At 38.6% G+C, this 13933-nt stretch overlaps 1 protein-coding gene across 2 annotated transcripts in view; it reads right to left on the reverse strand.

The window, feature by feature from the left end:
• jade2 (jade family PHD finger 2) overlaps window positions 1–13933 on the reverse strand; it is a 214962-nt gene that overhangs the window by 64852 nt on the left and 136177 nt on the right. For both annotated transcript variants that reach the window (XM_023962510.1, XM_023962509.1), the window contains exons 7-8: window positions 12381–12548; window positions 4803–4919 (exon numbers count right to left, since the gene is read on the reverse strand). In XM_023962510.1, the coding sequence (XP_023818278.1) occupies window positions 4803–4919; window positions 12381–12548 (285 nt within the window). The remainder of the gene's footprint in view (window positions 1–4802; window positions 4920–12380; window positions 12549–13933) is intronic.

Below are 13933 nucleotides of genomic sequence, written 5' to 3' on the forward strand. Positions count from 1 at the left end.
CTGTGCGTGGTTTCATGTTTGAGCCCCACTGTGAGTGTGCACACGGGTCTTAGCGCAGACTCGGGCTGGTACTTGTACTTGTCAGAGGAGTTTAACATTCAGCAGCAGCCCTGTGTTTGTGTATGAGCACAGTGACAAAGGAGCACAGTGACAAAAGCTGCCTGTTCCCACCGACTCCACCATCTGGAAAACAACACATCCAACTTTCTCTCAAACACCACTCACAGATTCCACGCACAAGAACACTTGACCCGAGTCTGCTCTTTTTTTGAGTACTCCACTTTCCACGTTTGAAAGACATCAAAAAAAAGTTTTAATTAGTAATGTTTCCCGTCAAATAGTAGCTGCGCCTCCTCATACCGCCTAATGCAGTTTCACTTGAACAATTGCATAACCCGAAAGATGGGAATGTTTCATTTTCGCTATAATTAACTTGGGAATTTGGGATTGTGCTGCAATTTTCTTCACTGCCCCCCTGATATGCTCCAATCAACCCAACCTGAAGTAAAAAAAAAAAAAAAGGAGCTGAACCTCAAGTGTTGAAAATAAAATCAGGTTAGCTGCTGCTTCTGTGAGACAGTTGTTTAAAATCCTCTTGCTTATCATGGTAAATGGTAAATGGCGTATACTTGTATAGCGCCTTTCTTCCTACAAGGACAAAGCGCTTTACAGTCACAGACCCATTCACCCAGTCACACACACATTCACACACACATTCATACACTGATGGTGTATGAATAAGTGTTAAATCACTACATCTTGAACATTATTGTGGCCATACACTACAATATATTGTGTTTCTACACATGAGTCAAGTTTTTAGCTATTCACGCAGAAAAGTACTTGACAACATATTCCAAAGACTTTTAATTTGGGTTCAAAGCTTTTATTTATTTATTTTTAAATGTAAAAGCACGCACAAATAAAGTCAAAGAAAAAAACCTGACGTCTCTTTTAGAAGTGGTTAGCCTTATTCCTGAGGCAGTTTTAATGTCATGAATGTTGTGAATGTAACAAAAACAGCCCAGGTTGGCAGAAACTGACCCCGTGGATGGGGTGAGCTAAGCAATACTACCCTAACATCTATGGATAATTGAAGAGTTTGGGGCTAACATTAGGTTTGAGACAGCTTTACAAAGAACAGTTTCTAAATTATTAATAGGGCTGTAACCTTAGAGGACCCTCTGGCAGACCTGTTGAGCCTCTGAAACCCTGAGCGGGACAAAACGAATGTCAAACAGAACTGCGGCGATCCAACATCGATCCGGTAAGAGTGTGGAAGTATGTGGAGTGTTTTTGTCCCATTATTTCAAGCTCAACACTCACTGTTTTGAGAGTAAAACTTTAGAAATTTTGTGTGCACAAAAACTGTTTTACACTTAAAACTAAAAAATCTTTTCAAACAAAACAATTTTAGTCTTGAAACGGAAAAATATGAGGAATCAAAACAATGTTTACTCTCTCTTCAGTGCTTGAACCAGGGCAGGGCACCGCGTTACAATTGCCAGCCAATCACAGACATGGACATGAAGCTTGATGCTGATTGGTCAGAAATTCACTTTGTAAAACCCCCCAATGGACAATGCATAGATTGTACGTAGCGGCAGTGTGACACGGCCTGGAGTTAAGTAGTCAGGTATCCACTAAATCGCTGAGTAAACAAAGCCAGGAGTGGAGGTGTGATGGACCTGAGTTAGAAAACATTTACTCATGTCGAACAGCGAGTGCACAGTGTTTTACTTTGAAAGGTATCAGTTCATCTGATTCTCAGCTTAATGATCGGAGTGCATGGATGAACAGAGGGAATTCCACTTTTATTTAGCACAAAAACTGCAGAGAAATCATTCCTTCAAATAAAACCTTGAGAATTAAAACTGAATCGAGTGAAGCTGTTGGTTTGTGGCGATGAGAGGGCCAAAAGGTGGACGTCTTTTATTCCACTGAAGGGTTTGAACTGTGTGTCTGTGTGGAATGAATTGAAGTGCAAGAACTTCTAAACAGCAGAGGCTCGTTTTCACAACCTGCTTCAGCTGCATTCTGTATTCATCTGAGGCTGCAGGTTATTTAAAGACCTGCCATGACTTCCAAAAATCTTGGAGGAGGTCAAGTAAACAATAAACCAGAAGTGCTTTTTTAATTAGCTGTGGGGATTGACACACAGGAACCACGGGCAGACTTTTTCTGCAATGCAGCGCCGCCTAGACGGCTGACCTTTTCATCAAACCTCTTTTAGTAAAAGCCCAGATAAAGACTTACAAAAGGTAAAAAGATAAACAAATATTTTATCCTGAACACTCTGTTTAAACCTAATTAGACAATTACAAAATTGACGATAGGTTTCATTTTGTGAAGGTCCCAAAGTGTAACGAAAAAAGCAACACAAAGGTCTGAGTTGTGGAAACTTGGGCATTATATAGTGTGAAGCAGGGGTGTCCTAACGTTTTGCAAAGAGATTTCCGCGAGGTGAATAGTTCAACCAATAAACTATTTCATGAAAATGTTATTGCAATGGGATCCTTTTCTATTCTTCTTAAAAACCTGTAACACATCTAAATACAAAATGACCAAAATTATTGTGAACTTTATATTTGGAGATTAAAAATAAATCTATAAAATAAAAAGTCTGTCTGGAAAAAACCTCTCAACACTAAATCATATGAATGTAGGTTCAAATTCACTATTAAATCCTCCCTGTAAACTTCTAAATTTATATCATGAACAATAAAAGAAAAGTAACACAAATAGTTATTGTGTTCAAACCACAGGGGTTTTGATCAAAGAAATAAATACATTCTGTTCTTCTTGTTTGGCCCTTAAGGTCCTGAAGGTCAGGCAGACAAGGTCAACAAATCGTTCACACATTTCCTGAAAAGACTCTGTGGGCCGGTTCATATTTAAATGCGGGACAGATTTTGGACACGCTTCCTCTAAAGATACAAATGTTTTTAATAAACCATTGAGTTTCTAAGAAAGTTAAAGAGTTTTTCTCAATTCCTACAGTCAGCACCTTAAAGGGGAAGAAAACCCCTTTCTCTGAATGAAATTTTCCAGCGTCAGCATATTTACCTCGTGTGAGTGTGATGCGGCCGATTGGTAAGCATGTTTGTACAGTCTTTTGCCTCCAGCTATGGAAACATGAGAGTGAGACTCTCTCCCAGCAGGCAACTCGGGCTCAAAGGCTCACAGTTAATCTACAGCATCAATACCATCAAAGCAAACAGTCCCACTGCACAGACGAGCGTGTTCGCAGCCTGTTCGCCCAACGCGCATGCCTATGTACCGCCAACACACAGGCAGCGTGGGGCTTTGGGGACGCGGTTCAACTGGAGGACACTCCAGCTGATGAGTTGGTTTGTATCCAGACCGACGTATAGAAAAGTTTTCAGTGGGCATTTTCAGATTTGACACATATGGGTAATACACCTGTATAATTTACAGCTTAGAGCAGAACTGTGGGACAGTTGATACCAGCTGTCACAGGAGGAGACAGAGTGAGTAGATCTTTCTGATCCTACATCGTCTGTAAAGTTATGATCTGATGATTAGAACTCCGTGTAAAGTTTTCGTTTTCGTTTATCGAGTTACAAGTAACTTTTCATTCTTTTAAGTCCACTTGTCTAATAAGTGGAAGAAGGATTTTAGCTGGCCCAATGAGGCACAAGCAAAGAGTCGGGAACAGACACCAGCTGGGACGGACTGTCAGCGGCAATAAAAGTCTACCGGATGAGTGACAACAGACAGAAATGAGAGAGACGAGAACAAAACAAGCAGACAGAGAGAGCTTAAATCCTGACATGGAAACGCAGAGGATCAAATTCCACAGAGTCTCCAGCTGAGGCTGTGCGGATGCATTAGAGGCAAGAGCAAACGGAGAAGTCTGAGTAAACTAAAATAGCTTTATGATGATTAGATGAAAACGGAAAAGGACTCAGCTTTTCTTAAATTGGAAGGGATTTAAAACTGTTCTAAAATATCAGTTATGTCAAAAAATAGTGCTTAAATGCTTATCTGTCATAATAAAGTTCTAATGCTTGTATTTTTTGCTTTAAAACACTTTTTAATTAACGAGCAATGTTCTTTGATACATAAGCAGGGGTTCAACTAACAAATTGCTGATTTCAAGCCCAATCCCCTTGACTTCTGGATAATGTTCTTAAATAAAACAAACAAAAAAGTGGGTTCCCCTGCAGTTCCACAGGAAACCACTAGGAGCTTAATGCAAAAGATTCATTCAATCCAATGATAAGGTCTCAAACGATAAAGCATAAATGACTAAAAACTTCCAGTTTCTCTACACTTTCATTTCATTCAGCGGTTCCTCGTTTCTTGCTAGAATTATGTCCTAAAAATAACCAGCAATAGAGTAAATCAGGGAAGAAGGATTACAGATTTTCTAAGGCTGTAAAACTCCTGACTGCAAACTTTATTAGCTTTTCACAGAAAGAAATGAACATTTTCAGACTTTTCTCTCGTTTAAAAAAGTTACGTACTGTATGTAGATTAGGAAAGATCAATATGTTCTGCATATGAGACACGACACGGAATAAACGACAATAGTCCATACGCAATCAGGATACAAAACACTGTTGTTGGAAAGACAACAAAAAATGATGAGGTGCTGTATGGATGGTCATGTGACCTCCCTTCTGTCATTGGCCTCTTCTATTAACCCTTTAATACCAGAGCTTTAGCTCCAGTGTTTACATTGTTTCGACAACTATAACTCTTTATTTGTTTACTCAACGTAATTCCATCTCATTTTCCGTCAAGGCTTTTTGATGGGAAGGTCTTCTGAGACGTACCTGGATGCAGGTTCCTGTGTGTTCTCGACACAAACTGCAGGACAGAGCCCAGCGGCTGGCAGGGATGTGGGACACCTTGGTAATGGGCTCCATCTTCTCTGGGCAGCCTATGCTCACCTGCAGGACACAATCAGTTTGGTACAGTGATGACGTGGAACCAGCAATGCAGACTATTTGATTCTTGAAAAGATTTAAAACCTTGTTTTAGGACATTCAACATATTTGACCAGGTTTTAAGTTGTTTTAGCTTCTCTTTACTCTCAACCTTTTACACATTTTTTCTCAAAATTGGCAAAGTTGAATTTTCTTGTCTAGAAATAATGAAATTACTATCAAAACGAGTCCAAATTCTTTTTCTCCAAACTCTTGACGATTCTTTACTTTTTGTTGTAAATAGAGTCATTTCCACCTATTACACAAGAATTTTGCAATTGTAATCAAAACGATCTACAATTGAGTAAATCAAAACGGAAAAACAATAATCATTAGCTTAAAACTAGCAATAATGTTTATTATCAGATTACATAAGAATTTTAGGTAATTCTATCCAACGGCTTCCTTATTTTCCATTTTTGAATGCTTGTGTAGAACTCCTTGTTTCAAGATTTATGTTATTAGATAACTTGTTGAGTAAAAATGACTAGATGCATGGAGAGATTATTTTACTTCTTTCTAGTGATTTTCTTCCAAAGTTTAGGGTTCTTTTCCTATTTTTAGCCTACCTTTTTTTGCCGTCTGGCAATGAGGATATTTTTTAGTTATTATGGATGAATTAATTGAACTAATAAAGCATCGAATTGTTTAAACATTTTTAAAGAAATCAACCACCGAGTCCGTGAAGCCACATTTCCCAAGTTTGTGGTTGGAGCAACATTTTGGAACCTGTGGCCACCGTTTTGTCACATCAAATGATGAATATTACCAACAAATCTTTGAATAAATGATGAAGGGCTGTTATTTATGCCTTATGAGGACTGAGTTATTAATCAGAAGAGGTAAAAATCGGGAATGAATTCTTTGTTAACGCATAAAGATGCGTTTAAAGGCCATCTCCGGTCTGTGTGTGATAAGACTGTCTTCAGTCTGAGCAGGCACACATGTGCTCCCTGGAAGAAGCGTTTTCTCTGAGCAGTCCTTTCACAGCAGCTTTGGCCCCAAACCTCCTTTCACCAAACACAATCAGAAAAAGTCAGTGACTATTGCCAACTACCCCTGCAGAACAGGATTGAGAGCACTCATCACCAAAGAGCCATTTCATCCTGCCTTCCTTCCTTCCTCCAATCTCTGTTTCTTGCCAAAAACCATTGCCCTTCTTTCACGTGCATTTCTTCCCGTATCAGAGGCACGACCCTTCTCCTGGTTGTCTTTCACGGCGCATTACCAAGCTGATTTCCACAGGTCACGCCCACTCCTCTCTTCTTACCATCTTTTTTCCTCCTCTCAGCTGCTCCTTCACAGAAGAAGCCCAAGGCTTCAACGGATTCGGTGTCTTTGTACAACACTCCAGCTAATGCAGAAGGACTTCCAACTCACGCAGAAAAGGATTGATCCAAACTATGTTCCATCTTTGTTTCTAGGTTTGCCCTTACATGGGAGAGTCGAGTGCAGACTCATTTTTTGGCATTATAGCTGCAATTACTTCACAATTTCAAAGAAGAAAAAGTGACAAAAAGTTAAACCACTTTGGTAGAAATAGGAGGAAATCACAGTATTGACTAAATATGGCATCAAGGAAAGAGGGGCCCTAAATGTGAGAGTGTGTGCTGTGAAGTCGTTTCAAAAAGACCCGTACGTGAAGGATAAAGGCAGAGCGCAAAAACGCTTCATTCACAGCGGGAGCTGAAAGTAACGACTCAAAGCTGAATCATATTTTTTAGAAGAAATGCATTTCTGTGCTGCCTTAAAAGGATTCCGTGTGATTTCTTAAGTCGCCATCCGAACCTCAAACGCAGTTAGAATGTAAACAGCTCATTTTCCCTCTGGCCATGAACAGTTCAAGTCAATAAGGGGAGACATTTTATTTGACTGACGTGTTTTTTTCCACTCTACAACTTAACAGTCCATATTGACTTAGGAGCCTTAGAAACTGCTGATATTGCTGTTTATGGCTTTCCTGGGTGACCCTGTTTAAGCAGAATAAATGAGCAGTTATTTAATTCAGATTTTAGCTCTGGCACATAGCCTGTCAGTCATATACAGCAGTAGTCCCAACCTTTTTCAGACCACAGACCGATTTAATGTCAGACCATATTTTCACGGACGGCCTGTACGAGGCTGATATGTATGTATATATAACTTATTAGCTTCCAGTTTTCCTTAACTTTTGCATGTAAAGTTTATCTTCCTGTAGCTGGTTGAAACTTTATTTGTTCACCAGATTTTATGTAAGAATCATTGAAATGGGATGTAGATTTTCCCTAAATCCATATCTGTCAGCTAAAAAAAGATCAGACGCCAACTTCACCGTCATCCCACATTTTAAGGTGCAGCCAATAAATACAAAAAGGTCACTTAAGCTTGTATTTTCTAAATATAATAATAACCGTGAATCCACCATTTAAGTAGGTAGGTAGGTAAAGTAAGTAGGTTTATTAGCAGCATCCTTGTAACATTAGACAGTCGGTTGTTATGCATTACTGTTATAGTGAGCAGAAAGAACTAAATCCATATTTGGAGTAAAGACTTCTATTTTTTTTCCCTGTTAAACGCAGATTTCTTTTATTTGAAGTTGAAGGCTCTTCTTCTGTTTTCTCATTGGATTTTTTCTGCAAAAAGAAACTTTCCAACTATCTTGGTTTGCTGTTAACTTTGCTAGCTTAGAGGTTTTCAAGTCAACAGCTGCTTTAGAAAAGCAGCACATGGGTTTTTTAAACATATTTGCATCAGGAGTGAGTCGGATGTGGTGGAGAGAATCCAGTAGTTTTCCAAAATAAATCTTCCTTCAGAATCAGATTATAAAATTAAACAGAAAAAATGGTTGTTGTATTTTTTTCCCTGCGGCCCGGTACCCGGGTACATAAAATCTGGTGAACAAATACAGTTAGCCTGTGGCTAATCCAGCGTATTTGCTATGGCACAAATAATTGTCACAAATAAAGTCTTTTTTTAACTGCATTGTTTAGTGTCTGCTCCAAATGTACAATGGTTTGAAGAAGAAATATTCAGAAATGCTATTTTAAGCTTAAATTTAAGCTCTATTATCTGCATTATATGCAGAAAGAACATGATTAAATCACCAAAAACACACATTTATCTGAGTAGTCTTTAGAAACATGACATCAGATTAAAAAAAATGATTATATTGATATTTTGAAAAATGATTTTAAGGTTTAGAATTGACTGCGCTAGAGCAGTTTGCAGGGTTACAAGAATGCTTGGCCTTTCTGACCAAAGTATAGTTTAAAAAAAGGAGGATTGTCAAAATAAAGGCTTAAAAAAATAAGAAAATGAGAAGCTACACTGCAGCATGTGTTACTGGCTTTAACCCTAAAACCCATGACTAACTTTATGAACACAGACCTTGAACAGGATGTAAGAGAGCCTGACGAAATTTCCCAGGTCTAAAACATTTCCCACTGAAAGAAAACTCCACAGCACAGAAACCCGACCGACCCAGTGTTCCAGTATGTGTGGAAGCCTGCATGAATGTAATCTTCAATTCACAGGTCTGCTATTAACACATCCTCAGCTCACGCAAGGAAGGATTCCTGCACAAACACAGACTCACAAACATGCAAATGATCCTTTCTTCCACCACGGTTGGAGGAGAAAACAAAAGCAAATGGAGCAACAAAAACAATTAGCCCAATCAAGAGTGACAGAAAGCAATTAGAGAAGGGTTCAAGGTGCCAAAAGACACTCTCGCTATTGAGAAATGTGCCGATGGAACAAGTCGCTAAAAGAGACTGAAGACGCACGACTGGCTGGGTTTCTGTTTCAAAGATATGCCAAGCGTGAAGCAGATCCCCAAACCCCTGAAATCAGCAGCTCTATTTGGAGCTTTCAGATTCTTCAAAAGATTTCGTCAAGACACACAAAGTGAAATGAGCGGCTGCTTGGCTGCGCACACCACAAACAGCATCCTAATGACTGATTCTACAGCCTGCACACTCTGGAGAGAGGAGTCTAGACTGAGAGATCAACAAGAAGAATCATCTGAAGCATCCACTAACAAGGAGAAGACCTCCGCAGTAGCAGGTGACAGGTGCACATCTGTGTTTGAAGCCTATCGCTCCTCTCAGAAAAGTCCGAGTACATTTTTGTCAGATGAGAAGTAGGTGAAGTATGGATATATGAAAAGCCTCCGAGTAAATACAGAGACATCCATTCAAAACTCTCTAACTTCATACTTCTCATACGTCAGAATTTAAAGGAGGTAGGTTTTTTGATTTGATTTTGAGTTGAAATGGTTTATTTCAAGCAATCAAATAAGAATTATACACAAAAAGCATTACAATCATCAGTTATACATGCATACAATGGCGTATCAAACCTAGGATAATTAGACATATTATTAAATAATGCTTGAAAGGGAGTGGAAGGAAGCGAACTTATATAATCCCACCCCTGTTAAGGTGGTTTTTCACTCTTCAAATCAACAGAAACTTTGAGACAGCTTATATGATTTCTAGTCCCATTATAATGGTGCTGAGTGTTAATTAAAAACCTACTAAAAAATTGTTTTTTTCTGATGATGGAGGACAGATATCGAGAAAATTAAGCACAAAATTGCATTTCTAAGTGACTATTTATTTCGTCAGGCTTTCTTACAGGGTCTGTGTTTAAAAAGTTAGTCATGGGCTTTAGGGTTAATTTGTTGTGAATCAGGAGCAGATGACAACAAGCAGTTTAAAAATGAGCTTATTTGTGACATAGAAAATACTCTGGGCGGGCTACAAGCTCTCTGCTCTGCTCTATTCTGATGCATCCACTTGTAGACAAATAGATCTGTGCACGTCTTTGTTTTCCTGGTTGGAGGTGTGAGGGGCTGGCAAGAAAGCGCATGAACAGAGAGCTCTCAACAACGCCAACAGCCCCGCCCACAACTCTGAGAAGAAATTCTAATGAACTTTTGCCGCTCTGCAGAAACGATGTCCTGTTTTGACTAAAAACGCCATGATCCTAATTAAAAGTCCACTGGGAAGCTTTTAAAATAGATCAAAAGATGATTGTAGAGAGTCTTCAATGTCCTGTAAAGGTCGAAGGAGGGGGGGTTGTTCTCTTGAGACGTTCATGTGTCCTTTGATAACGAGGTCATTAGATTGCCTCTCAGGACTGAAGCCCGGCCTCTCGTTCGACAGCTTGGCTGTACTTGACTTCTTTTTTCAGGGCATATTTTGTAAGGTTGTGTAGCTTCTGTTTTTTTTAAGACAGTAGCCATCCAACTGGGCTTGGTAAGGTTGATGAACTCGGTTAGTGTTCTTTTATTTTTTTGTTGCCACCTTCACTTTTCTCTCTGCTGAGCTCCTAGAACCTCATTGCACTTGTACACATGTTACAGCCTCACTGATTGATCTGTTGTTTTTAACCACAGGTCTCACTCAGAGCCTCTTCATAATAATTAAGAAGACATTCAGATTTCTGACAGTGCTCTAGGACAAAGGTTAAATTCCCTCACAACTCCCTAACTGCTAAAAAACTATGTAGTTGGGACTATCTAGAGCTCTGGATTTTAAAAGAGATTCGGACACCACACTCACCACATTTTTTTCATTAAACGGCAACGTCACAGATTTCCTGTCGTAAAAACTTCATAAAACAGAACATTTAATGACGACTAGTTATGAATCCACTGTGTTCTGATGAAGAAAACTTTTTGAAACTGTTCAAACACAATGCATTGTGGTCTATATTCACAAATCTAGTGAGCTTTGATGCACGCTGGTTTTTCACAGACTTCTGGGAAATTTCTAGGACACTGGATTGTGTGATTGTAGCTTCAGACAGCCCTACGAAACGGTGAAAGCCATGTCTAATAGTGCACTAAGTAGCAAGAAGTGAAAGAATTCGGACACAGACTACGACTGCAAAGATGAAGCAAAACGACTCATACACGATTAGGATCCTAATCAAAAGAAGAAAGTTAAATTATGAAAAAAGTGCTGAGATTCTAGATAATCCCACTGGAACTAAGTCTTCAAAACCAGTAAAGACCCCAACAACATCTAACATGTTTTTCACAAAAAACAAGGCTGACAAAGTGAGCAGAGTTTGAACTCCTTCTCTTTTTCAGAAGGCATGAGGAGATTAGTAGCAGCTGGACTCTGGTAATCAAATGCAGATGATTAATTGATGCAAATGTGAGCAAATCTATAAAAGATGATTATTGCTGTGGAGCATTCAGATGTGGGCTAACAAAACAAGAATGAAAGATGCTAAAAATGATATAAGGGATTTTTGCGTTTTAGCTTTTGAGTGTTTTTTTTCCACATATCGGGACGTTTTGGTCCTTTTGGAATCTAATATTTATTCAAACATGACAACGGATGTTAGAAGACCTATTAAAAAGAGTAATCCAGGTGATTTTTGTTCTCCTAACACAGTAAAACAAAACCTTAATCTAAAAGTCTTGTTTTACCTGGAATTTTCTTGTGAAAGTTGGAAAATACTAACAAAAGTTCACAACAAACTGCTCCAAAAAGGGCCATAAGTATTGTTGGGTACCACGATAACACAGTCATCAATGTACTTATTGAAATTCTTTAATTTAGTGAATAATAAATCTGCTGTTTTTATGAATAAAGTTGGAAAACGTTTTCAAAGAGTTCTGTTCAATGATAAAGAAGGATGATACAATTTAAGGGGGTCACTCAAACGAAACCCAAAAAAACAAAATATAATTTTTGAAGCACTAAAAGAGGTAAATTATATAACAAATCAGGACAATGCAGGAAGACAAATCTGTTTAGACATAAATACAAAGGAGCTCTTATTTTAATTCAAAAGGATGTGGCAGTATATGGAAATTTGGGAGGGTTTATGTCAAAAAGAAAAAAAACAAAATGTCACAAAGTCGATTATGTTCACAGTCTGACTGCAAGCAAGTGTACAAAGTCTAAAAGAGCGGCAGGGTGTCTGACTAGATAAGCATAAAAATCTTTCTACTCCCTTCAGGCGTTGTAATATTTATGAAGTAATTCCACAAAAGGTTACAGAACGAAATTTAGCTAATTTACTTCGTCTCCTGTTATAAGTTTTCTATATTGTTGGTCAGACAATGCACTTTAGCTACGTTTGGTTTACATAATTCTTTCTTTCATCATGTTATTAATATCGTATTGTTTTGATGTCATTCATAATTTATTACATGCTTGAATAAAGACTGATCCAAAAAGGTTGCAGAAGCTAAAACTGTTTTTTTCAAGCTATTGAATCATCTGCTGTCAAATTTAGAAAAAAAACTAACTAATTAATGGAATGGAGCACAATGTGAGGGATCTTTGCTCGTCTAACAAAAACTTATCAGGTTTACGTGAGAAAGAAAATGGACACTTTATGTGTAAATAAAATGATCTAAAATCAAATTTGAACGTCAGGATTTGCTATCTAAACCTCCTGCTATGGTTTCGTGGGACGCACCTCAGGGATCCATAAGGCACAGCTGACGTGGACCCACTTGGTTCCACTGCGGGTGGGTTTGAGGGCCCCCCCTCTCTTGGGACAAAGCAGACATTTTGGTTGGACCCCAAGAGCGCAAGTCCGACACAGCCAGTTCCCTTGTGGTACCTTCAGGATGCCGTAACACGCCTAACGCAAAGAGACAATCAAGACAGGGACAGGAGTGATTGAATGGAAAAACTTTATTTACATCACAAAAACACGCAAATGAGACAACACTTGTCACTTTTCTGCATTTCTAAAATTTTCTGCATTTCTCAAATTTCCTTAAAAAATATATAAAAATAGTATCTTTAACATATTTTTGAAGCTTTTCGACTATTTAAAACTACCAAAAACGATTTTCTTACAAGCAATAATTGACTTGCAGAAGATAAAAAACAACATTAGCATTTCCTTTACTTATTCTAAAACCTCTGATATAGTTCAAGGCAAGCTTGGTTTTAAATGTACACAGATTTGAAGACTATTTTTTAGTTAGACTCTAACCTCAAAGGAAGGTTTGGGTGTAAACAATCATTAACCTTCCTCAAAGGCCATCGACTTCAGCAATCACAGATAAAAGGTGGAATTCTCAGTTTAAAAAAAAGCAGAATTTTCTTCCATGCATTTAATTTTTTACTTTTTTTTGGGAGAGATCTTTTCGCTCACAGAACATGAACCAGCAGAGCAAACCCCTCGGTTACCTCGTGTACCTCTCGTTCTGTTTATGCATAGTTGCAGAAGGAAATTGGGATTTTATCATTAAAAGAGCAGGAGCTCGTCTTATTAAAGCTGCAAAGTTGGGCTCCTCCTCACTGGTGGTAACATCGAGAGAGGGGAAAAAATGAAAGAGACCAGCTTTTCAGTTGTAAATTTTCTCAGTCTTTGCATGAATGCAGAAACTGTTAACTGTCTGCTCCAAGGAGGCATCGATCGTCAGGGTCAGGAATTCAACCACTGACCAGAAGAGTGGCAGACAGTTCCTGTTTAGCCTGAGCTGCAGCCACATTCCTCCTTCAAACAGGATTAGAACATTTACAAAACCCAAAGGGACACACGGAAGAAATATTCCTCCTCGCCGTCTTTTCTCATCTCTTTTGAAGGTTCAGCTAGTCAGTTTCTGCAGCACAGACACACATTAGACTATCCGTCATTCAGCTCAAACTTTCATTTGAGTCTAAATTACAACAACGGACTGTGAGGAAGCAGCTTTTATTTGTGATGAAACGTTGGGTTGTTTTAAAAGACCCACTCTGGTCATCTTGTGATCTATTGTGTTCCCAGTGGCCTTTTCATTATGATTATGTTGTTTTTAGCCAAAATTGAAAAACCTGTTAGTTTTCTAGGACATAATTACTGCAGTAGTTTATTAGAAATTCACCTCTGACTTTTCCCCTCGTTACTGAGAGCTCAGAGCAGAGAGCTTCTGGCCCCTTTCTCAAACGGCTCTCCTGATTCAGAAAGATTTAAATCAAGAAATTCTCAATTCTCAGCGTAATTTTCTAAATATGTGTCCTCCATCATCAGAAAAA

Source organism: Oryzias latipes, chromosome 14 (assembly GCF_002234675.1).
Source record: "Oryzias latipes chromosome 14, ASM223467v1".
NCBI lineage: Eukaryota > Metazoa > Chordata > Actinopteri > Beloniformes > Adrianichthyidae > Oryzias > Oryzias latipes.